Genomic DNA, 19702 nt, shown 5'->3' with positions numbered 1-19702 from the left:
GAAGGCAGAGACTTCAACCCAATGAGCCACACAGGTGCCCCCCTGACTTACATTTTAAACCAGAACTCAGTTTTGGTTGCATTGAGTTAGAGATTCCGTGGAACCTGCAGGGGCATGTCGAGAAGTGTTTTGAATAAGTACGTCTACCTTAGTCTGGATTTTCTACCTAAAATTATCAAACCTGGGATGGGGGTGTGGACAAGGCAAGGCCAGCTGTCTCCACCTTCTCTAGCAGACCTGAACGCTTCTTTGTGTCTGGCAGTCCCCACTTGACCCTTTCTTGGCCAGCACTTGATTTCAGGACCGCGGACAGCGCTAGCTGGGGTTGGATGGAGTGCTGTCCTCTGTGCTGAAGTTTTGCTTCTTTCCTGCCTGCGGGGAGGTAGCTGTGGGACAGGAGGAAACATGGCCCTCAGGGGTACGATGCCTGAAAGTAGGAGATCTGTCTTGTGAAGAAGGGGGCTCCGTGATTCTATCCTCCTCTGCCTTAAGCCCTCTCATGCTCCCACCTCCTTTCCCATGCCCAAAAATCAGCCCCAACACCTACCCCATCTCCTCTCCCTCTACCTGTCTCTTCCCTAGCTCAGCTGAGCTGCATAGGCGTCTTCACTGTTCTCTGAACACGGAGGGCTCATTCCCACCTCAGGGATTTTGTGCTTGCTGTTCCCTCTGCCTCAAACTTTCCTTCCCCCGCCATATTTACATGGCTCTTTCTTCCCTCCTTCATGCCTCTTTAAATTGCAAACTGTGCCCCCATCCCGAAGTTGTCCCATTGTCTTCTCTAGCTTGAATTTTCTCCTATCACTTATCAATATTTAATATGTCAGAGATCCCAAACCTTGACCTGAACCCCTGGTCCAAGAGCTTGGAATTCAGAATTTTTCAGATTTTTAAAAAAGGTACTATGGTATAATACTCTGTATTGCATCCCTAGTGGGGCCTGGGATAACATCTCAAAATCAAACACTTTATCTGGAATGAAACATAAGAATACTCACATAAGTTTCAATAAATAAAAGCTATAATAACCTTCTATCCGTAAAGGCCAGATTTTGCCACAAATGGGTTATGAAACCATTTTGCTTTTCAGACCTTTTTGGGATTTGGTATTGTGATTCTGTATCTAGTTTATTTATCTTGTTGTCTGTCTCATGTATTAGAGTGTTGACCCTCTGATGTGGAAATTTGTGTCCGTTCTGTTCATTGCTACAGCCCCTGTGCCTACAATGCAGCACCTGGCACACAGTAGGTGATCCATAGTGTTTGCTGAATGAATGAATGAATGAATGAATGAATAGAATGGAGGGGAGGGAATCAGAGAACACTTTTCCTGTTCCTGAATGACTCCATGCCCCGAGTGGCCAGTTGGAAGCCCTTCAGAGCCATGATGGAGTTGTGAGGAGGTCTGTGCCTTCATGCCTCCTGGTTTCCACTGGGTCCTTAAGGGTTGTGTCTCAGCACGATGTCACAAGTAGAACCCTTGCTCCCATCCATGCAGCTAGGGGGTTAGCATGTGGGCTCTTAGTGCCTTCACCCTATTCCCTGTGTCCTCAGCACCCAGGCCATAGTCAGAAACAGGCTAGATGCCTGGAGGAGACAGTCACGTGAGGCCCCTCACTAGGTGTTTTTGTGCCTTACATGTAGCTTGTGGTGCTGTCTGCATTCGACAGATAAGGAAACAATAGAACAGAGAGGTTAATTAACTTTCCCGAGGTCATGCAACATGCAACCAGGAAATGCTGAGCCACGATTTAAAGTCGCTGGCTCAGTGACCCCACACTGCTTTTCCATAATCACTCTCAGATCCACTGTGACAATAAACACACTCCCAGTCTCACCTTGGCTACATACCAATGATTAAATTCTTCTACGCCCCAACACCTGGGGGAGGAGGAAGGCAGGTGGCCAAACTTCTGTTACAAACAGGTCTTTATTAAAGATAAGGAGGGGGCAGGAAAGGGGGGCAGTGTCTCCTCTGCCCACTGCCTTTGGCTGCCTGGGGCAGGGGAGCCCTCTCTGCTCCACCCATACCCCCCATGATGGCACATCTGCAGGAGGCTGGGGCCCGGGATGGGGGGCAGTGGAAAGAACAAGGGCAGATTCCAAGGCAAAAAAAGTCTCCTCCCATAGCCCTAATAACAGAAGGGTTTGGGGTGATCTGGGCACAGACAAGGGGAGACAGCACCCTGAACCCCAAAACCTGTGAACTGGGGCAAGCCCTGTATAAGTTGGGAGTTAGGAGGGACTGAGTGAGAGTTTACACATGGGGGAGGGGCTAAGAGAGGAAGGGGTGCCCCAAGGACCCTGCCATGGGGGAGCCTGCCCCCCATGCTCCAGCTGGACTCTTCTGAATCTGATAGAGGACCCGATGACAAAGGATGACCCCATCTCCTTCTTCTTTGCTTGTCCTTAGACATTGGCGGTCCCCCATTGACTGGAATCATACCCACCCATCCTAGAAATTCTGAAAACCAAGGACTCCTATTGGTTGTTCAGACGCTGAACACTAACTGGAGTTACCCTCTTGCCTGAGGATTCTAAGACATGAGGGGAGGCTCCCACTGGCTGGAGTAAACTACTTTTAAGTAGAAATTTTAGAACCGGGGGCTCCCATTGGCTGAGCAATGGCCAATGGGGTCAGGTTTTGGCCCTTAAAAGAGTAATCCTAGGGGCAAGGGCCCACCTCCCAGTAATGCCCACTTGGGTGTCCCAGAGGGCAAGAGAGGCAGGGGGCCCCCCAAATGTCCTTCCAGCCAGCCTCTAATGCCTAGGCCGGGCTGGTTTGTGCACAGAGGGCTTTGGCACTCACATGGCACACGCACCCACACGTGTGGCGGGAAGGAAAGGGGGCCTGGCAGATTCTGGGAGGGCATCGGGGGCCTCACAACAGGTGGTCACGGCTGGCAAACAGGTAAGGGCTGAAGTTGTCCCGGTGGAAGGGGGAGGGATAGAGTCCGCTAAGGGTGTACAGGTCCCGAAGCAGGGGTGTGGGTAGCAGCAACTTCCGACCACGTCCGCCACCCCCACCCGGCCCCCCAGGCCCGGGGGAGGAGGGTGAGGGACCCTGGCTGGGGGTTGGTGCTGGCAGGGGCAGGGGCAGGGGCAGGGGCGTCGGCTCAGACCTCAATCGAGGGCGGGGCACACGGGGCGACGAACACATGGCTGGAGCCCTGGAGGACACGCAGCTGGGGATCAGGTGGCCACGGCGGGCACAGTTCTGCGACTCTGGGGGTCAGGGTCAGAGGTCAGGGGATCAGAAAGTTTGGGAGGGGGCCACGAGAGCATAGGCGAGACCTCTGTGGCAGTGACTGCGACCTGGAAGTCCCCCCGGTTATCCCCCCACTCCCTCGACACTCACTGGATGGGGTGAGCCGTGCCGGTGTCGAATGCGGCCTGCAGGCTTCGGGTTCCTGAGACAAAGAGGCAGAGGGAAGGGGCTAGTGGCCCCCTGGGCCCCACTGGCCACAGCCATGAGGGGCTCATCAGGCAGAGAGCTGGTGGAAAAGACCTAGAGTTTTCCGGATTAATCAAAACACACCCTTCTATTTTGTGTGACTGTCCCCCAGGACCAAGGTCCACAAAGACGAGCAATCCCTCTACCTCCCCAAGGCCTGGAGACCCCCACCTCTTGCCTGACTTCCTGCCTCCTCGGTCCCCTTCCATCTACCACCCTCTCCAGCCGGGATCAGACCCCGGCCCCCCTTACCTGGGCCACACTTAACTTTTCGAGGGGGCTGTCCATGGTGGGGGCTTGGCCCAGGTCCTCCCAGGGGGAGAGCCTTCGGCCAGAGGGCCGCCGGCTCTGGAAGTTGTGTACGACACATGTGACCTGGGACAGAGTGAGAGGGGCATGTTGAGGCCTGAAGCCAATAATGTAGGAGTGGCATCCCCATTTTTCAGATAATGAAACTGAGGCTCAGGTTTTCAGTTAACATTTTCCAATACATTTATGTGCCAAGCACTGTTCTTTCCACCTTACTACGAGGTAGGTACTATTATTATCTATTCCACAGGCCATGACAGGGTGAGGCAAGTAAGGCCAGTGGTGCAAAGGCAGGATCTGGTGCTGTCTTTTAAGTTTTGGATATTTTGGACATCACGTGTTATTGCATTAATTTCGGTTTTTGTTTTGTTTTAAGATTTTATTTTATTTATTTATTTGTCAGAGAGAGAGAGAGAGAGAGAGAGCACATGCACACAAGCAGGCAGAGGCAAAGAGAGAAGCAGGCTCCCCGCTGAACAAGGAGCCGGATGTGGGACTCGATCCCAAGACCCTGGGATCATGGCCTGCGCTGCAGGCAGCGACTTAGCCGACTGAGCCACCCAGGCGTCCCTACTTTTGGTTTTTAAAAAGTATGTCATTAAAACATTATTTATCTTGATTACTCAGTGTTTCAGTGGGCCTTCAAATTCTGCACTCAAAGCAAGGACCTCACTCTACATACCCTGGTCCTGTCATCCCATTTCACAGATGAAAACATCCAGGCAGGGTAATGTAAAGGCACTCGCCCAAGGTCACAGAGAGTCCACACCCTTCACTATCGTGAGGTCCAGCTTCTCGGGTCAGAGAGCTCACAGAGGGTCTCCCATACTGGTATGAATGGGATGGCAAGGTGGCTCACCAGAAATGTTGCGATGGCAGCGCCTGTCAGGAAGCCGGCCAGCACATCCGACCAGTGGTTGCGGTACTCCGCCACGCGGACCACGCCCACCAGGAAGGCGGGACACAGCAGGGCCAGGCAGAGCGAGGGTTTGACCAGGCGGGAGCCCTTCACGCGGAACACGAGAGTCACGTACATCTGTGGGAGCCAGACCAATCAGGGGGACGCATGGCAGGTGGCTACCGCCTTCCGGGCTGGAGGGCGTGGCCAGAATCCCTGGGAATGGCACTGGGGCTGGAGGGTGTGGCCAGGAGCTACGGAGCCAGGGGGACTGGAGTTCGTGGATGGAGACGTGAACTCCCAGCGGGCCCTTTCAGGGATAGGGGTGTGGTCTGGACACCAAAGGGCAGTGGACAGAGTCGGGGGCCCAGGACTCCCCAGGACCAGTCACAGATGGAGAAAGATGCTTGCTAGGTCAGCCCACCGCTTCAGAACCGGAGCGTGGAGTCAAGGCCCAGGGGGGCAGGTCCAGGAACTCCAGGAGGTGGAACCCCCAAGCCCCAGGGATCCACTGACAAGAAGAAACTAATTAGTTCTGGACGCCAGAAAAAGGAGGCAAAGCAACAGGAGGTGCGAACCAAGAAAAGGCTGGGGACAGAGGAAGTCCCAGTCAGTCAAGTCGGGGGCGTGGCCAGATCTTGAAAGGGCAAGGACAGCGGGATGGGGAGGTTGGGGGAGGGTCCTCCCTCCCAAGCTCCAGGGGACCGAATTGAAAGCCCAACTGCCTAGTCTCCCAGCCAAAATTTAGGGACCTGTAGCATCAGGGGTATGGCTAGGCTCCAGGGAATGGAGTACAGGGCTCCAGGAACAGTGTTTTGGTCCCACGGGGCGGAGCCAACAACCTCCCTTGGGTGTGGCATTCCCGGACCAGGGGGCGTGGCCAGACTCAAAAGAGGTAGTCTGCGTGGACCTTCCTGCCCCAGAGTGGGACCACCCTCAGGGCAGTGTCACAGCTCTGGAGTGTGACTTTATCCTGGGAAGGAATCAGAGTTTCCAGTCCAGAGTGGCCTCCTGCCCATTGGCCGCCCCCCTCCCACTTTTGTGCCCCTATTCTGGGGCTCACCGCTGTGTAGGTGACTGCGTAGGCGCAAAGGGCGGCATCCTTGCAGGGGAAGGCACGGCGCGCAGCGGCCACCAGGCTGGGGCTGCCGGCACAGGCACCCTGGTCAGTGACAAAGCGGTCAGGCCCTGGCCTGTCGGGCGAGGGCGGTAGGCAGCCCAGGGCCGTGTAGTTGGGGCGGCACACCGACAGGAAGTGCGGTGTAGGGTTGCCGGTCACCACCTGCCCCGCGTTGGCGAAGATGGTCGTGGTGAAGAGGCCGAAGGAGTAGACCCCTGGGGGTGAAGTGGGAGAGAGAGTTCATGCTGGGCCCCTGATACCCCAGGGCCCTCCTCCTGTGAGCCCTTGTGGTTCATCCGGGCACCTTGTTCCTGTGACCATCATTAAAGCACAGCAGCGAATCCCCCTAAAGCCATAGCCCATTATCCCTGGGCCAAGGTCCTCCCCCCTTGGGACGAACGTGATGGCACCCTGAGCCTCTTGCTTCTGTCCCCCTTAGATTGCTACCATCTCAGGAGTGGGTCCTTCCCTGGAACTCCAGTGTAGTTGGGCTAGGACCCCTCAGCAGCATAACATCAGGACTGGGCTCCTGCCTGAAATCTCCGAAGACCATCCTGGTGGTATTTCTGGGCCTCTTTATACACCTGCCTTGGGCTCACTGTTATTGAGTTGATCACTTTTTCCCTGGGTCAACAATCAACTAGAGCTAGAGCTCCAGTCTTCTGTCATAGGGACCACCATTTTGGATGAGCTCTGTCCTTCTCCTACACCATGGCCACTCATTGTGGCTGGGGGACCCCCCCCCCACCACCACCACCAGGCTCTCATTCTCCTGCTTGGGGTGGGATAGAGGTTGGGCTGGTCTTTGGCCTGGGCCCATGTCCCCATTTTCTGCCTTGATACTCTCCTTGTAGCAATCTGGGGCCCTGAATTTGCCACCACGGTTGGCGTAGGCCTACCACTGTGCCTAGACCCTCCACTGTGCCTGGCCTTACCCACATCCCTCTTTGCCTCTCGAGGTCATCACCAGGGCAGTTCTAGGCCCTCTTCCCCATAAAATTCTTATTATGGCTGAACCTCGCCCGTACCTCGTTTGCATAGCTGACCCCCTGGCTGCATCACTCACCCAGGAAGCGGACCAGCCTCCGCAGTGGGGGGCTGAAGCGGCAGCAGGCCCCCGACACGATGGTGCTCTCCCCGATGATGGGGATGGCTGAGGGTGGCGCGGGGAAAAAGGCACGCGCCAGCTCCCCCAGCAGGATCTGTGGGCAAGATCAAGGCGGGGTCTTCCTGGCCTTCAAAGCCAACCCTCCACCCACCTCCACCTGGCCCTCCTGCCATCTGGGTCTGACCAAGGCTATCCCCAGTCTCACCGTGAGGGTGGGCCCAGCAGTGACCAGGGCATAGATGAGTGCAGGAGGTACTCGGCTCGCAGCCTCAGGCCCTGGGTAAGGCTTGGCATAGGTACTGTCATAGCAGAAGAACCCTTGGGTGTGTACGGGGAAGGTGTCCGTGAACTCCAGGCGGTAAGCAAGCAGGACCACGATGCCCAGAAGCACTGACTGCCACCCAGTCATGGCAGGAGGACAGAGAGAGAAGAGACAAGGTCAGGTCCAGGCTGGGGCCATGGTGACCAACCGAGGAAAAGATACTACTACTGGCAGAAGTGCTGGCAGCTCCCAGAAGTACAATCCTCACTGGGGGCAGGACATGATACTAAACCCCTTCCGTGAATTAATACATCTTACCTTAATAACTGCCCTAGGAGAAAGGGACTCTGATGACGCCTTTTTGACAGCCAAGGAAGCTGAACTCAAGAGAGGATGGGAGGTACCCAGAGTTCTGCGCTAAGGGTGGACAGAGCGGGCTTGGAACCCTGGGAGTGTCCCTTCGGAACGCGCCTCCTCCCCGCTAAGGGTCTGGGAGCAAGTCTGGGGTGCAGACGGGCGGAGCAGGGGCAGGGAGATAGTTACTGGGTTTCTCACCTCCACGAAGACAAAGCAGGGAATGATGGAGAAACTCCTCTTCGATTGAGGTCTCCCTCCTGCCATGGTGAAGGCTGGGCCTGTGGACGTGGGTAGGGAATGGGACCGCCAGGGCGGGGCCTGGGGGAGGCTCCGGTCACCTGCCTGAGTAGAGTCCTCTGGCCACACCATGACCCCCACCCCCACCGCCACCCCAGAACTACTACAAAGGAGCCCTGGTTCCACCCACTGTACCTTCTGGCCATGACTCTGAATGTCTAGGATCCTGCCCTTTGGAGGCCTCCCCACACAAGCAGCTCAGCCCATCCCCAGCCCGGATCCCAGAGGGTCTACAGTGGTTTTCTCCCCCAACAGCCCACATAGGAGATTCAGACCTCATGCCTTTTAGGAGGGTCTCTCCTTCTTACCACACAGGTCACCTCCCCTCAGCCCTTGGAAAAGACTTCTCCAGCTAAACGGAACCCCTCTCCCACAGAGAAGGGCCCACTTAGAAGGGTTCTCACCCCCATGGGTTTTTAGGAGACCCCATCCTCTTTCCTCAAATACTTTATAAGGGACCCCATGCTCTGTGTCCCCCACCCCCACCAAATTCCTCCTCTGAGTCCCTTTCCCCATGGCCCACAAGGGCCTCTCTTTCCTGTCCCCATGGGCTGCGCCTTGACTGTTTCGTGCTGATGGCCAGGCCCTCTGATCCCAGATGCCTCCCCTTCTTCTCCTCCTCCCAGACTGTCAGCCTTGCTGTCTCACAAAGGGGCTATCTTCTCCCCACAAGCCTCCTCTTCCCCCAATCGAACCTCAGCCCCCAGCACTGAGGGGCCAACAGAGCCACACCTGCTCGACCCATTCTCCCAGGCTGACCTCACCTGTGAAAGGGCCCTATGGCTTCCCACAGGCCTCCGCCACACCCACAGACTCACAGCCGCTCCTGGCGGCCAGCAGGGCAGGGATGGTCAACCCCATTGCACAGATGTGGAAACTGAGGCCCAGGAAGGTGAGGGTAGGCACTCTGGGTCCAGTGCCCCATCCACGCAGCTTGCTCTGCAGTGTGACATGCGGGGCGAGGGTCACCAGAGATCTCAGACGCCCACGTGGCCACGGCCCCTCACCCTTCCAGAGACACAATCACACATACCGGCATCCCTAGAGTATACAACTCAGCCACGGCCTCCATCCCAACCACCACCACCACACACACACATACACACACACACACACAACACACACAAAGAGTACAGAATTTGTCCATCCCACCAACAAGGAGCCAGTGCCTGCTGGGTTACAGGCACTTTGCTGGTGGTGAACAAGACAGGCCTGCTCATTCAGACAGGTGCCCAACACCCACAACACACAACTGTACACTCACACACATGGCACAGTGTGCACACGGCCTGTCACAGACACCCACACAGATCAAACAATCCCCCACACAAACACAGTCACAGGGACACAAGGGGAGGTCCTTCAAACACTTCACAGCCCCGCATACAGCCCCACACCAGCACTCACCGCCCTGTCACCAGGGACAGAGCCTCAGAGCTGCCAACACATGGGAGAGTTACATCAAAAAGAGTCACCACACACAATGGGGGTCATAAACCGGTCACGGTGTCACACCCCCAACAACCAGGCACTCGGCGACAGCCACACACATTCACAGTGTCTCAGCCACACTGACACTCACAGGAGAGACGATGTCATCCACGAGCTCAGCCACATGGCCACCACAAGGGCACATACGTGGACCGCGACACGGATTTGCACACCGAGCCACACAAGAAAGGCGCATGATCACAGCCACACACTGAGACATAGAAATGGGCCCCCACACACCATCAGAAGGAACACACAATGGTAGTCATATGCACACAACTGTACAGACACCGAGACAGCCCCACAACAGTCACAGGGATAGCAGTCACAACAACACAGCCACACACACCCTCAGAGTGACACCCGTGATGACAGCCACACAATCACAGCCACAGGAGAGTCACACATCCACCACACAGACCATCCACCACACAGGCATCCCCAGAGCCACACAATCACAGTTACACAACCACACACTGACACAAAATGACAAGCACACAATCACAGTCACCCTCACCACCTGCCGCTTGGCTTCACCGGCCCGGGGTCCCCATCTCCACGCTCCCCTCCCCGAGGCCGGTTCTCAAGCCCCAGCTCACTGCCTCCCTTCCCCCTCCCTGCGCCGGACCCACAAGGGACCCGACCCGCAGGAGCCGAACCCTGGCCGAACCATACAGACCGAGGGTCGGTAGCCCGCGAGAGGGGATGCCGGGAGCGGCCCAAGCCCCTCTCCCTCACCGGGTCGAGGCTGTCACGGTCTGAGCCCCCGCTCCGCTTAGACGTCACCCGAGCGACAGGACGAACTGACGGACCGCAGGCCCGGCGGGCGGACACGGAGATGTGAGACGCCGTCGGCCCGGCAGCGCCGCGCAGACTCAGCGAAGGGGCGAGGGGCGGGGCCTCCTGGCGCTTCATTTGCATAACCCAGTCGGGCGGGGACTCGCGGCGTCTCATTAGCATGATCCGGGGCGGGGCCTCTGTTGCTCTCGGTGGGGCCGAAGAGTGTTAGCACAAATTTGGGAGGGAATGAAGGATGCAGGTTGAGGGAGAACTAGGCGGTGGGGGCGCAGAGGGGAGGAGGAGGGCAGGGTGCGAGCGTGACCCTGGACCTCGACCCTCCCTCCCTGTGCCTCAGTTTCCCCTTTGGGGCAGCAGACTAGAGTGCCAGGGCCCTCTGGATCCTCATATCTGGACAGACTGACCCCTGACCTTGTTATTATTAAATCTGGCCTCACACTGTCCCCTAAGCCTACACATTCTGAACAGCATCTGGGGTCCCCACACCCTCCCCAACATTGGAAAGGAAACTGGGTGTGAGGGTGGTCATTCTCAGGCACAGGAAGCAGCAGGAGCAACAGTCCACAGGTGGAAGAGGTTCTTGGCTAGTTTATTTTCTCTCTGGAGGGGTCTTCAGGGAGAGCAGTCCCGGCTGCTCAGGCTGTGGAGAGAGAGTGGGTCAGGGCCCAGCTTAGTCCTGAGGACCCAAGGGCTGGAAATCAGGGAGCAGATGCCCAGGTTGGGAGCTTCTGTGGCACTGGAGGGCAAGCCAGGAGAGAAAGGGTGGGGTAGGGCAGGGGAGGTTCCGTACCAGATGGGAAGGAGTGGCTTTTGATGAAGAGTGGCTGGGAATGGTCCTGGTCTGAGTCTGAGTCTGAGTCCCAGGAGGGGAGCAGAGGGCTCAGGCCTTGGTGCCCCCTGTAGCCTGCGGGAGCGACAGGTGCAATTCTGGCCTTTCACCCACAGACCCTGAATGTGACCCTTGAATGGCATCGTGATCAGGGGCCTGTGTCCCTTACGTCACTTGAATGTGACCCAAGGTGATACCAAAGTATGACGACCTCAGAGATCCTTGAATTTTACGGCACAGATCCTTTAAAAATATCCCAGTGATCTTGAGTGACCCCGGGATGGAAATCTTAATGGGCCCCAAAACACCCCAACAGATGTGACCCCCAAATATAGCCTCTGAACATGACCGCCATGTGTGAAACTGGAGAATGACCCCCCTACAGCCCAGAGTGCACCTCATCCCCCCTCACCCTTGAGGTTCGAGGCCCTGAGGCAGCCCCCAGAGGATATGAGGCCATCAAAGGAGTTCTGCAGCATGTGCACAGCAGACCTGCAGGGAGACAGGGAGCTGGGGGTCCTGGGTGGGGGGAGGGGCATGGCGGGGACCAGGGGCGGGGGGTGGTGGTGGTGGTGGTGGTGGGGGTGAGTCCCCGGGGGAGAGGGAGGCCTGGACTCGGGTGTGGGGTGGTGGGGGGTTCCAGTTCTGGTAGTCACCGCTGGATCTAATTGGTGGGAAGGCAAGGCAGTTGAAGGTCAGGAGTCAGAGGTTAGTGTGGGGGCGGGGCATCACCATATGTCACTCAGCTCCTTTTGGAGGTCATCCCTCCAGGAGCCACTGCCTCCTGATGGCACCTCCTCCGTCTCCGGCCAGTTGGATGTCTCATACCCCTGCTGCTTCATCTTGGTCAGGACCTAAGGCCGGGGGTGGGAAGTGTGTGTGAGACAACAGTGGTAAGAACCAGAATGGTGAAAAGCGACCCTTATTTAGCACTGATGATATGTCAGACGGCCCTCAAAGTGTTTTGCACGCAGTCCATGCAGCATACCCACTACACAGATAAGGAAACTGAGGCCCAGAGAGGTGAAGTGACTTGACCACAGTCCCACAGCTGCTAAGTGGCAGAGCCGAGATTTGAACCCGTCCTTCTGGCTCCAGTATGACGGTGGAGGCCAGCAGAGAGTCCCATGTCCCCGACTCACATAGGGTCCCCGCCCTCTCCGCTCACCTTGCGGCACTTCACCTGCGTCTTCTGCATCTTCTGGATGTTCACCAGGTTCTCTGTGATCTCGTCCTCCTGAGCCTCTGTGGGGGGAGGGGACTCAGGGGGGCCAGAGCAGCAGAAGGACCCCCCTCCTGACCGTGGGCTCCAGGCACTCACGGAGCTTCTGATAGATGAAGGTCACCTCCTCCCGCACCAGCTCCAGCTCCTCCCACAGGAACTTCTTGCTGAGGGGACAGTGCAGCCTAGACCCACATTCCCTGCTCAGCCTTTGGCCTTCTATTTCCTGGTCTTCTGGTCTCCCTTTTGCCCACCCGCCTCCTCAAGCCTCCTCCAGCTGTCATGTTCCCATCCCCCTAGGATCTGTCCCCTCCCCAACCTGCCTGTCCACCTTGCCCCTCCTGCCTCTACTCCCCCACCTCCGATCTCCCAGCCCCTTGTCCCCTCCTCCTGGCCTCCAGCCTCCCATTCTCTCAGCCTCTCATTGTCTGGCCTCTGTCTCCCCACCTTCTGCCCCTCTGACCTCCCAAACTCCCCAGCATCTGCCAGCCTCAGTCTCTCCTCCCTCCGGCTTCCCATATCATGTCCAGTTTCCTGATCTCCTGGCCTCCCTCCCCATCTCATCTCCAGCTTCCGGTCTTCCTCCACCTTCCTCCTGCCATCTGGCCTCCCAGCTTCCCACACTTCCCCACTGCCTCCTCACCCCCCCCCCATCTTGTCCCTCAAACCTTCCATGGCCCCCAGGTCTCCTTACTCCGGCCTCTCCCATTTGTCTCATCCCACATCCCACCTCCGGCTCCCTCTCCTTGGTCTCCCTTCTCTGCCACAGCTTCCAGGCTGCCCTCCTGGTGACGCCCACCTGTCCCGGATCTCCTGGGCCAGCAGCTGCAGGCAGCGAGTGGTGCGGGTCCTCTGTACCTCCTCGCTGTCACGCAGGGTCTTCTGTAGCCCCTGCAGGCCTTGAGCCAGGGCCCCATACAGCTCCTGGCGTCCCTGCTCCACACCCCACTTGGGTCCCTCCTTCTCTGTCTGGCGGCTTATAGGACTCAGCACCTCTGCAGATTAGATGGGATCATGACTGAGCCCCAACCACACATGAGCCCACCTTTGAATGCACCTGGCCCTAACCCTGACCAGAACCTGACCCTGACCCAAGACCCACCCAACTTCTTTCACTTCGGGCTAACCCAGCTGACCCCAGCAGGACCAGCCTCCAGCCTGACTTTAACCCCTGGCCGGTCCTCGCCTTCAAGCTGTTGGATCTTGATTTGCTGCAGGCAGCTCTCCTTCTCCAGCATGGTCACTGAGTGGTTCAGGAACTCAAAAGCCTGTGGGAAAGAGGTCAAGGTTGGGGGCAGGAGCAGGTGCGGGGGAACAGGGCCAGAGGTCGCCCAGGGCAGGGCAGAGGAGCCTCACCTTGGTCTGGGCCTGTAGCTGGGCCTTGAGTGACTCCAGTTCGCAGCGCAGGAGCTTCTGGGAGTCAGGAATCATCATGGTGGACTTAACTATGAGCAGAGGTAAGGGTCAGCTGAGGCTAGGAGGAGTGGGGGCAGGGGCAAGGTCAGGTCAGAGACCAGCAGAAGCTCAGGAGAGGGCGAGGGGTTGGGGGCTGTTGAGGTTGAGGGAGAGACAGGAGTATGGGCCAAGGTCAGGGGCAAAACTCAGCTGAGGCTGGGGGAGGGCTAAGTGGGCACGGGTGGTGTGGCTCCTCCCAGGCTGGGACAGGGGGTGGGGGTAAAACCAGCGGGTCTTCCAAACATAGTCTTGTTGGGAGAGAAGTTTCTCACCTTTGACTTTGGAAGAGTTGGTCTCCAAGGGCTTCTAGGAAAGGAGGACATGTGGGTAGTAGAAATCCATCCCTGTGCTTCTCCGCGCACACCCCAGCCCACTGTATGGGGTTGGGTGTGAACTGGGTCTGCTGAGTCCTGGGTGTCCCAGACCCCGAGTGCACCCCTCCCCCACTAGCCCACACATGGTCAGAAGTATACTCTTGTGGTTTGTCCCCTGTGTGTGCAGACCTGGAGGCCGCCCCCAACAGCACATCTGCAGAGCCCTGTGTCTGGACTGGGCTCAGGTAATGGCCCTCCTCCGTAAGGGCAAATGACATAGACAACATCTCCCAGGGAGCTCCCACAGCCCCAAAGCACAACAGCACATACGCATTGAAACACAACTACAGCCATGCAAGCTCAGACACAGCCATGCACACCAGGTGGTTAAGAACCTTAGACCATCTACTCACACTCAACTCAGACACACAGCCATAACCACAGACCCACAGGCAGTCATGTCCAGAAACTCTCACAGGTTGTATCACTCACTAAGAAACACAACCACACATCCGCTCCATTCATCCCTTCATCCATTCATTTAAGACATTTTTAGTGTGGGCTGGCTGAGCGTTGGGTGCTGTTCTGGGTGCTGAAGTCACACATCATAAGGGTTCCTGAGAAAGACGCACCCCTCCCCCCGGGGTCCCTTCCCTAAGGCCCACAGCGGTAGAATGTGGTGTGGCTGGGAGGTGTTTCCCAGGTGGGGGTGACCTTAGTGGTGTTGTGATGCCTCTTCAGAAGGTCCTGATCATTACACTGCTCCCGCGAGTCTGGGCTCTGGAAGATGGGAGACCCATATGACTGAGGCTCCAAGTCCCTCTCTAGCCTCCAGTCTATACTCGGCACTGTGTTCTCAGAAGCAGCTGGTCCCACGATCTCTGGCTCTGGGGTCCTGGACCAGTGAATTGTATAATTCAAGGTCTTGTCTGAGGAAGAGCCTGAACAGGGGGGGTGGTTGGGGGAATGAAGTGGTGAGGGCTTTCTGAGGACCAACCCAGAGCACTCCAGCCCCTCCCAGCTCCCCAACCCCAGGGAAGCCGCTCAACAAACCCCAGTACTTGTCACACTTCCCGTTAGCAGGCAAACACCCGTTGGAGGGCAAGGGAGATGCGCAGTAGCAGGGCACAGAGTAGTCAGGGTCCTGGGGTAGGCCAGCCAGAAGAGGGTCGCTTCAACAGGGGGAAACAGGGGGCTGCACTGAGACCAGCCCCCAAGTCCTGACACTCCTAGACCTTCCCTAATACCCCAGAGAGGTCTCAGCCCTACACAGGGCCTCCCAGTTATGGCAGAAGCAGGAGCTGGATGAAAGATGATCCCAGCCCCAGGCACTGGGCTGGGTAGCGAGAAGGATCCAGAAGACCCCCACAGGAGAAAGTGAGGCCTCAGAAGAGCCTAAAAGCAAAAAAGGATCTTAACACTGGGCACTAATGGAAAGGCATTCCTGGCAGCAAACAGCATGAACAAAAGCTTGGAGGTGTCAAACCACATGCTGTGTGCTGGTAAATTCAGGATGGCTGAAGGTAGGGTCCAAGAGGAAGCAGGGGGAGGTCAGCAGGTCAACTCAAGCAAGGCCTTGAAAACCAAACTGGGGAATTTAGATCTGCCTCCCCAGGTAAAGTGGGAGCCATGCAGTATGAGCAGGAGAGGCAAGGCATATCTATTTAGTAAATGTCAGCAGAACTGGAGTCGAAGCCCTGTGCTAGCTGAGGCTGGGAATCCGAGGAAACTCAGCTCTATAAAATCTTCCTTAATCCATTTTTTAAGCTCTTATTTTCTGAGCACCTCACTGAGTGCTGGGCAGTATCCTAAGCACTCACTTCACAATCATCTTATGATTTGGGAGCTTTTCTTCTGCCCGCAATGTTCTGGGCTACCCCTTCCAGAATCACTGTCCCAGGAAGCCCTTATTTCCAGAGGCAGTACAACATGATGATTAAGCCAGGGGACTCTCCAGCTGAGTGGCCTGGGTTCGAATCTTTGTTCTGCCCCTTCCCGTCTGTGTGATGTCGGCATTTAACCGAACCTGTCCATGCCTCAGTGCCCCCAACTGTATAAATGGAATGTCATACTAGCCACTTTACTGGGTTGTTGTGATTAAGTAAATTAACCTATGCCAGCACCTGACATACAGTGGTGGGAAAGTGTCCTCTAACGTCACACTGACAACCTGGGAAATGGGACCAGAGGAGCCCTGGGAGGCTTGAAAGGGAAAAGGGAAGATGCATTTCTGAGCGTCAACTGCAGGCAGGTCCCCAGTCGAGCCCCCTTCTCTTCCCCTTAACCTTCCCCTTTCCCCTCCCGCGTCAGGTGTTTCTCCCGCTGCCTCCAAGAGAATTCTTGGAGGGGAAGGGGGCGGGGTCATTAATCTGAGCCCCGCCCCTCGGGGCGAGAATCCTGCGCCCGCGGGGCTCCAGAACCCCTTCCACCCCCACCTACCACATACCACCTGCTCATGCTCTCCCCTCAAGGACCGCGAAGCCAGTCCCCAGCTGTGACGCTGAAATTTGATCCCGTGGGGACACCATCGCATTAAAACGCGCGAAGCCTGAAGGTAGAGTCACAGAGAGGGGTGGGGCTGACATTTTAGCTCCGCCCCCGCCGATGCAGCCAAAGGTCTTATTGGCGCCTTCCTGTTTCCGCAGGTCTTAGGAGCCGCGGCGTAATTGGATAAAAACCAGGCTAGGGGGCGGGATTCCAGGCTGTTTTCCGCTAATCGATTAGTCAATATCTAAGAGGGTGGTACGGGAGGCGGCAGATCTACGATCCAATTGGCTTCGGGCTCAGCTGGGAGGCGGGATGAATGCTTGGGAGGGGACTAAAGAAGTCCGCGGCCCATCTGCGAGCACAGGAGTGAGGTAGCGAGCCTAGCCCACCCGGCCCCCGAGATCTGGCCTGGCACTTCTGTTCTCGGACTCCAGGGTGCTGAGGGTTGAGGTCTGGGTGCAGTAACAGGGTCGGTGTCCTCGGGATGAGATTTGGGGTTTCCCGGGATTAGATGGGGTGTCCGGAGGTGTTTTGAGGATATTTCTGGTGATATTTGGGACCCTGAGATGTGACCAGGGGTCTTTACTGTTAGAATTAGGTCACTGGGCTGGTTTTGGGGAGTCAATGGGGGGGGGGGGGGATATCTGAATACCCAGAGCTGCGAGTTTGAGCTGCTGGGGCTAACTGAAATTTTTGGGTCTTGGAGACGGCGTGGATGCTGGGGTCCAGAGAGCCTGAGATCTTAAGGGCTGACATTTGGAGAGGTGGGGTTGGAGGTTGTCTCAGGATTGTTCTGGGTCTTCCCCACCCGCATGCCCGGGCTGGTAGCCCTTTATCTCTGCTGGGTTAGCTGTGACCCTGCCGTTAAGCATGATCACAGGCTGAAGACCATGGGGCAAAGGTAAAACTCTGAAAGACCCAATGCCTCTTTCCCAGGCCTGCAAGATGGAGGAAGGTGGGAATCCAGGAAGCCTGACTAAGATGGTCCATCTACTGGTCTTGTCGGGGGCCTGGGGCATGCAAATGTGGGTGACCTTCATCTCAGGTAGGGACCCTCCACCTGAACATCATAGGTACCCAGGGTGTAGACAAGAATGAAAGGATACCTGGAAGTTTCCTAACAGGCATGTGGTTCCCTATACCCTACAGGCTTCCTGCTTTTCCGAAGCCTTCCCCGACATACCTTTGGCCTTGTGCAGAGCAAACTCTTCCCTTTCTACTTTCACATCTCCATGGGCTGTGCTTTCATCAACCTCTGCATCTTGGCTTCGCAACATGCCTGGACTCAGCTCACATTCTGGGAGGCCATCCAGGTATGCGGGCTTGGGCTCCACTGTCTTCTGGACATCCATTCCCAGAACCCCACTGAGTACCTATGGCTACCCCTTTGTGAGAATTAAAAAACAAACAAGCAACTGCACCTTCCTGGTGGATACAAAGCTGGGCTCTGGATACCCTTGAGCAGTGCACAGCCTGCACAACTATCCCTAGCAGCCCTATCTATTCCTCAGTGTCTCCCTGTTGGCTGCTGCTCTCTCTCTTTCCCCTGGCTGGGCCTGCTGCCAAGTTGTGGTGACTCAGCTAGGTTGGGGCAGTGACCCCAGCTCATTGTTTAAAAACCAGCCTGACTGGGAATTTACAGTCCCCCACACATTTCCCCAGCCACAAGGAAGGGAACCATCTCTGCATCTCCTATTTCTCTATCCTGCCTTTCCCCTGCCCCCATTACGTTCCTCAGATGCGGGCAGGAAAGGCTTGACAAGGGTTTCAAGAATAATCCCAAAGAGACAGAGAGGATTTTGGGTAACTAGAAGTTCGAGGACTTTCTGTTCACTCCCGGTGGGCCCAATCTCAGCTTCTGGAGTCTGGTAGGGACCATTGAGGAGATGGGCCCTGTCTTAGGCTCTTTTGGGGGGAAAGAGTTATGGTGCTCTGTCCCAATCTGGGGAAGAGAGGTTCTGGCCAGAGAGATACACCCAGGGTGGAGACAAGGCTGTGTTTGGAAACTTCCAGTCTGGGTATCAGAGGAGGAAAGGCTCAGAAGGTTTTGGGTGAGGGGGTGAATAGAGGAGATGGTGACGGAACCTTTCCTTGGGAGCTTCTGGTTTGAAAGCTGGAGCTCTGTTTGGGGCCTCTGGAGTGGGTCTGGGGAAGGACAGGGAGGCCTAGCTTTAATCTAATCTAATGCTGTCTCATCCCCCTCTGGGCTTTGAGGATGCAGAAGGACCCTCCCTGGGACCCTTCCTTCCTGCCTCCCCGGCCTGACTCACCCTGTCCTCCTCCCACCACCCTGCCAGCTCTGCCTGATGCTCCTGAACCTCTCAATGGCCGCCGTCAACGCCCGCTGGCTGGAGCCCCGCACCACAGCTGCCATGTGGGCCCTGCACAGGGTGGAGAAGGAGCGGGGTCTGGGCGGGGAGGTACCTGGAAGCCACCAGGGCCCCGATCCCTACCGCCAGCTGCGGGAGAAGGACCCCAACTACAGTGTCCTCCGCCAGACCTTTTTCCGCTACCACGGTCTGTCCTCCATTTGCAATCTGGGCTGTCTCCTGAGCAATGGGCTCTGCCTTGCAAGCCTTGCCCTGGGCCTTGGGAGCCTCTAACGCCCACTTCCTCTCTGGCCCTGCTGAGGCCCCAGATGTGAATAAACACTTCTTTGGAAAGGGCTGCTGTCATTTTTCTCCAGCTGGAAAGTGGGCAAGAGGGGTAAGCAAAGGTAGAGCCGAGGGCCTTCATTACCATAAACATGCGGCATGATCTGGGGTGTTAGCTGTTGCACACCCCAAGCTCTTCCTGTAACGGTGCGCCTTTATTGAGCACCTGCTGTGTGCCAGGCAGGGCACTAACCATGACACATTACTATATTACAGTAACAATAGCCAGTTCTGAGCCCCAGGGGACTATCCTGTTTTCCACCCCATCAACATTGGGGATGGCCACAGGACTTGCTGTGGTGGCCAAGGAAGTGTGAAGAGTCACTTTTTTTTTTTTTTAATTTTATTTAGTTATTTGACAGATCACAAGTAGGCAGAGAGGCAGGCAAAGAGAGAGGCAGGGAAGCAGGCTCCCCGCTGAGCAGAGAGTCCGATGCGGGGGCTCGATGCTAGGACCCTGGAATCACGACCTGAGCCGAAGGCAGAGGCTTTAACCCACTGAGCCACCCAGGTGCCACTGAAGAGTCACTTTCAAAGAGAAGTGTGCAAGGCAGAGTGTAATGAGCTACATTTTTCCTTCCCCACGATGACCGGTATGAGTGAGAAGCACACCTCCGCCGTTGAGTGCCAGGGAGACTGTGGGGCTG

At 56.6% G+C, this 19702-nt stretch overlaps 3 protein-coding genes across 12 annotated transcripts; 1 reads left to right on the top strand and 2 right to left on the bottom strand.

The window, feature by feature from the left end:
• Nucleotides 1–1911: 1911 nt before the first annotated feature.
• On the bottom strand, nucleotides 1912–10122 carry PLPPR2 (phospholipid phosphatase related 2). 4 transcript variants are annotated; one of them, XM_059389057.1, is made up of 9 exons: nucleotides 10035–10122; nucleotides 7707–7786; nucleotides 7095–7283; nucleotides 6848–6983; nucleotides 5725–5996; nucleotides 4623–4799; nucleotides 3707–3829; nucleotides 3359–3410; nucleotides 1912–3225 (listed from the first exon to the last, which is right to left on the bottom strand). In XM_059389057.1, exons 2-9 carry the CDS (start codon nucleotides 7770–7772, stop codon nucleotides 2882–2884), a joined length of 1359 nt encoding a protein of 452 aa, XP_059245040.1. In that variant the 5' UTR covers nucleotides 7773–7786; nucleotides 10035–10122; the 3' UTR covers nucleotides 1912–2881. The 4 variants fall into 4 exon arrangements, with proteins under 4 accessions (XP_059245040.1, XP_059245037.1, XP_059245039.1 ...); XM_059389054.1 differs by lacking the exon at nucleotides 10035–10122 and adding an exon at nucleotides 8570–8658; XM_059389056.1 differs by lacking the exon at nucleotides 10035–10122 and adding an exon at nucleotides 8570–8653 and having other exon boundaries at nucleotides 7707–7826.
• A 449-nt stretch (nucleotides 10123–10571) lies between these two features.
• CCDC159 (coiled-coil domain containing 159) lies at nucleotides 10572–16468 on the bottom strand. 3 transcript variants are annotated; one of them, XM_059389060.1, is made up of 11 exons: nucleotides 16361–16468; nucleotides 13873–13906; nucleotides 13502–13590; nucleotides 13332–13413; nucleotides 12945–13140; nucleotides 12245–12312; nucleotides 12092–12168; nucleotides 11656–11777; nucleotides 11336–11415; nucleotides 10885–10998; nucleotides 10572–10734 (listed from the first exon to the last, which is right to left on the bottom strand). In XM_059389060.1, exons 1-11 carry the CDS (start codon nucleotides 16445–16447, stop codon nucleotides 10730–10732), a joined length of 954 nt encoding a protein of 317 aa, XP_059245043.1. In that variant the 5' UTR covers nucleotides 16448–16468; the 3' UTR covers nucleotides 10572–10729. The 3 variants fall into 3 exon arrangements, with proteins under 3 accessions (XP_059245043.1, XP_059245042.1, XP_059245044.1); XM_059389059.1 differs by lacking the exons at nucleotides 10572–10734; nucleotides 10885–10998; nucleotides 11336–11415 and adding exons at nucleotides 14629–14855; nucleotides 14968–15086 and having other exon boundaries at nucleotides 11441–11777; nucleotides 12245–12330; nucleotides 16361–16451; XM_059389061.1 differs by lacking the exons at nucleotides 10572–10734; nucleotides 10885–10998; nucleotides 11336–11415; nucleotides 12245–12312 and adding exons at nucleotides 14629–14855; nucleotides 14968–15086 and having other exon boundaries at nucleotides 11662–11777; nucleotides 16361–16451.
• A 214-nt stretch (nucleotides 16469–16682) lies between these two features.
• Nucleotides 16683–19064, top strand: LOC132009691 (transmembrane protein 205). Of its 5 annotated transcripts, none has more exons than XM_059387717.1 (4): nucleotides 16683–16772; nucleotides 17338–17446; nucleotides 17551–17714; nucleotides 18699–19064. In XM_059387717.1, the coding sequence occupies exons 2-4, from the start codon at nucleotides 17347–17349 to the stop codon at nucleotides 19002–19004; spliced, it is 570 nt and encodes a 189-aa protein (XP_059243700.1). In that variant the 5' UTR covers nucleotides 16683–16772; nucleotides 17338–17346; the 3' UTR covers nucleotides 19005–19064. The 5 variants fall into 5 exon arrangements, with proteins under 5 accessions (XP_059243700.1, XP_059243704.1, XP_059243701.1 ...); XM_059387718.1 differs by having other exon boundaries at nucleotides 16747–16836; XM_059387719.1 differs by lacking the exon at nucleotides 16683–16772 and adding an exon at nucleotides 16777–16851.
• The last annotated feature ends 638 nt before the right edge of the window (nucleotides 19065–19702 follow it).

This window comes from Mustela nigripes, chromosome 2 (assembly GCF_022355385.1).
Source record: "Mustela nigripes isolate SB6536 chromosome 2, MUSNIG.SB6536, whole genome shotgun sequence".
Taxonomy (NCBI): Eukaryota; Metazoa; Chordata; class Mammalia; order Carnivora; family Mustelidae; genus Mustela; species Mustela nigripes.
The sequence above is the reverse complement of the archived record's forward strand: the minus strand, read 5'-3'. Positions and strand labels throughout refer to the sequence as shown.

What these genes read in the sequence shown, in the direction of transcription:
- LOC132009691 (XM_059387717.1), top strand. Translation starts at nt 17,347, where the DNA reads ATGGAGGAAGGTGGGAATCCAGGAAGCCTGACTAAGATGGTCCATCTA. An exon ending in GTGGGTGACCTTCATCTCAG is followed by an intron (nt 17,447 to 17,550) that starts GTAGGGACCCTC and finishes TATACCCTACAG; the next exon opens with GCTTCCTGCTTTTCCGAAGC. An exon ending in CATTCTGGGAGGCCATCCAG is followed by an intron (nt 17,715 to 18,698) that starts GTATGCGGGCTT and finishes CCACCCTGCCAG; the next exon opens with CTCTGCCTGATGCTCCTGAA.
- PLPPR2 (XM_059389057.1), bottom strand. Translation starts at nt 7,772, where the DNA reads ATGGCAGGAGGGAGACCTCAATCGAAGAGGAGTTTCTCCATCATTCCC. An exon ending in CTGCTGGGCCCACCCTCACG is followed by an intron (nt 6,984 to 7,094) that starts GTGAGACTGGGG and finishes TCTTGCCCACAG; the next exon opens with ATCCTGCTGGGGGAGCTGGC. An exon ending in ACGCAGTCACCTACACAGCG is followed by an intron (nt 4,800 to 5,724) that starts GTGAGCCCCAGA and finishes TGGCTCCCACAG; the next exon opens with ATGTACGTGACTCTCGTGTT.
- CCDC159 (XM_059389059.1), bottom strand. An exon ending in GAAGTGTGACAAGTACTGGG is followed by an intron (nt 14,856 to 14,967) that starts GTTTGTTGAGCG and finishes CCCCCTGTTCAG; the next exon opens with GCTCTTCCTCAGACAAGACC. An exon ending in GCCCAGGAGATCCGGGACAG is followed by an intron (nt 12,331 to 12,944) that starts GTGGGCGTCACC and finishes ATGTGGGTCTAG; the next exon opens with GCTGCACTGTCCCCTCAGCA.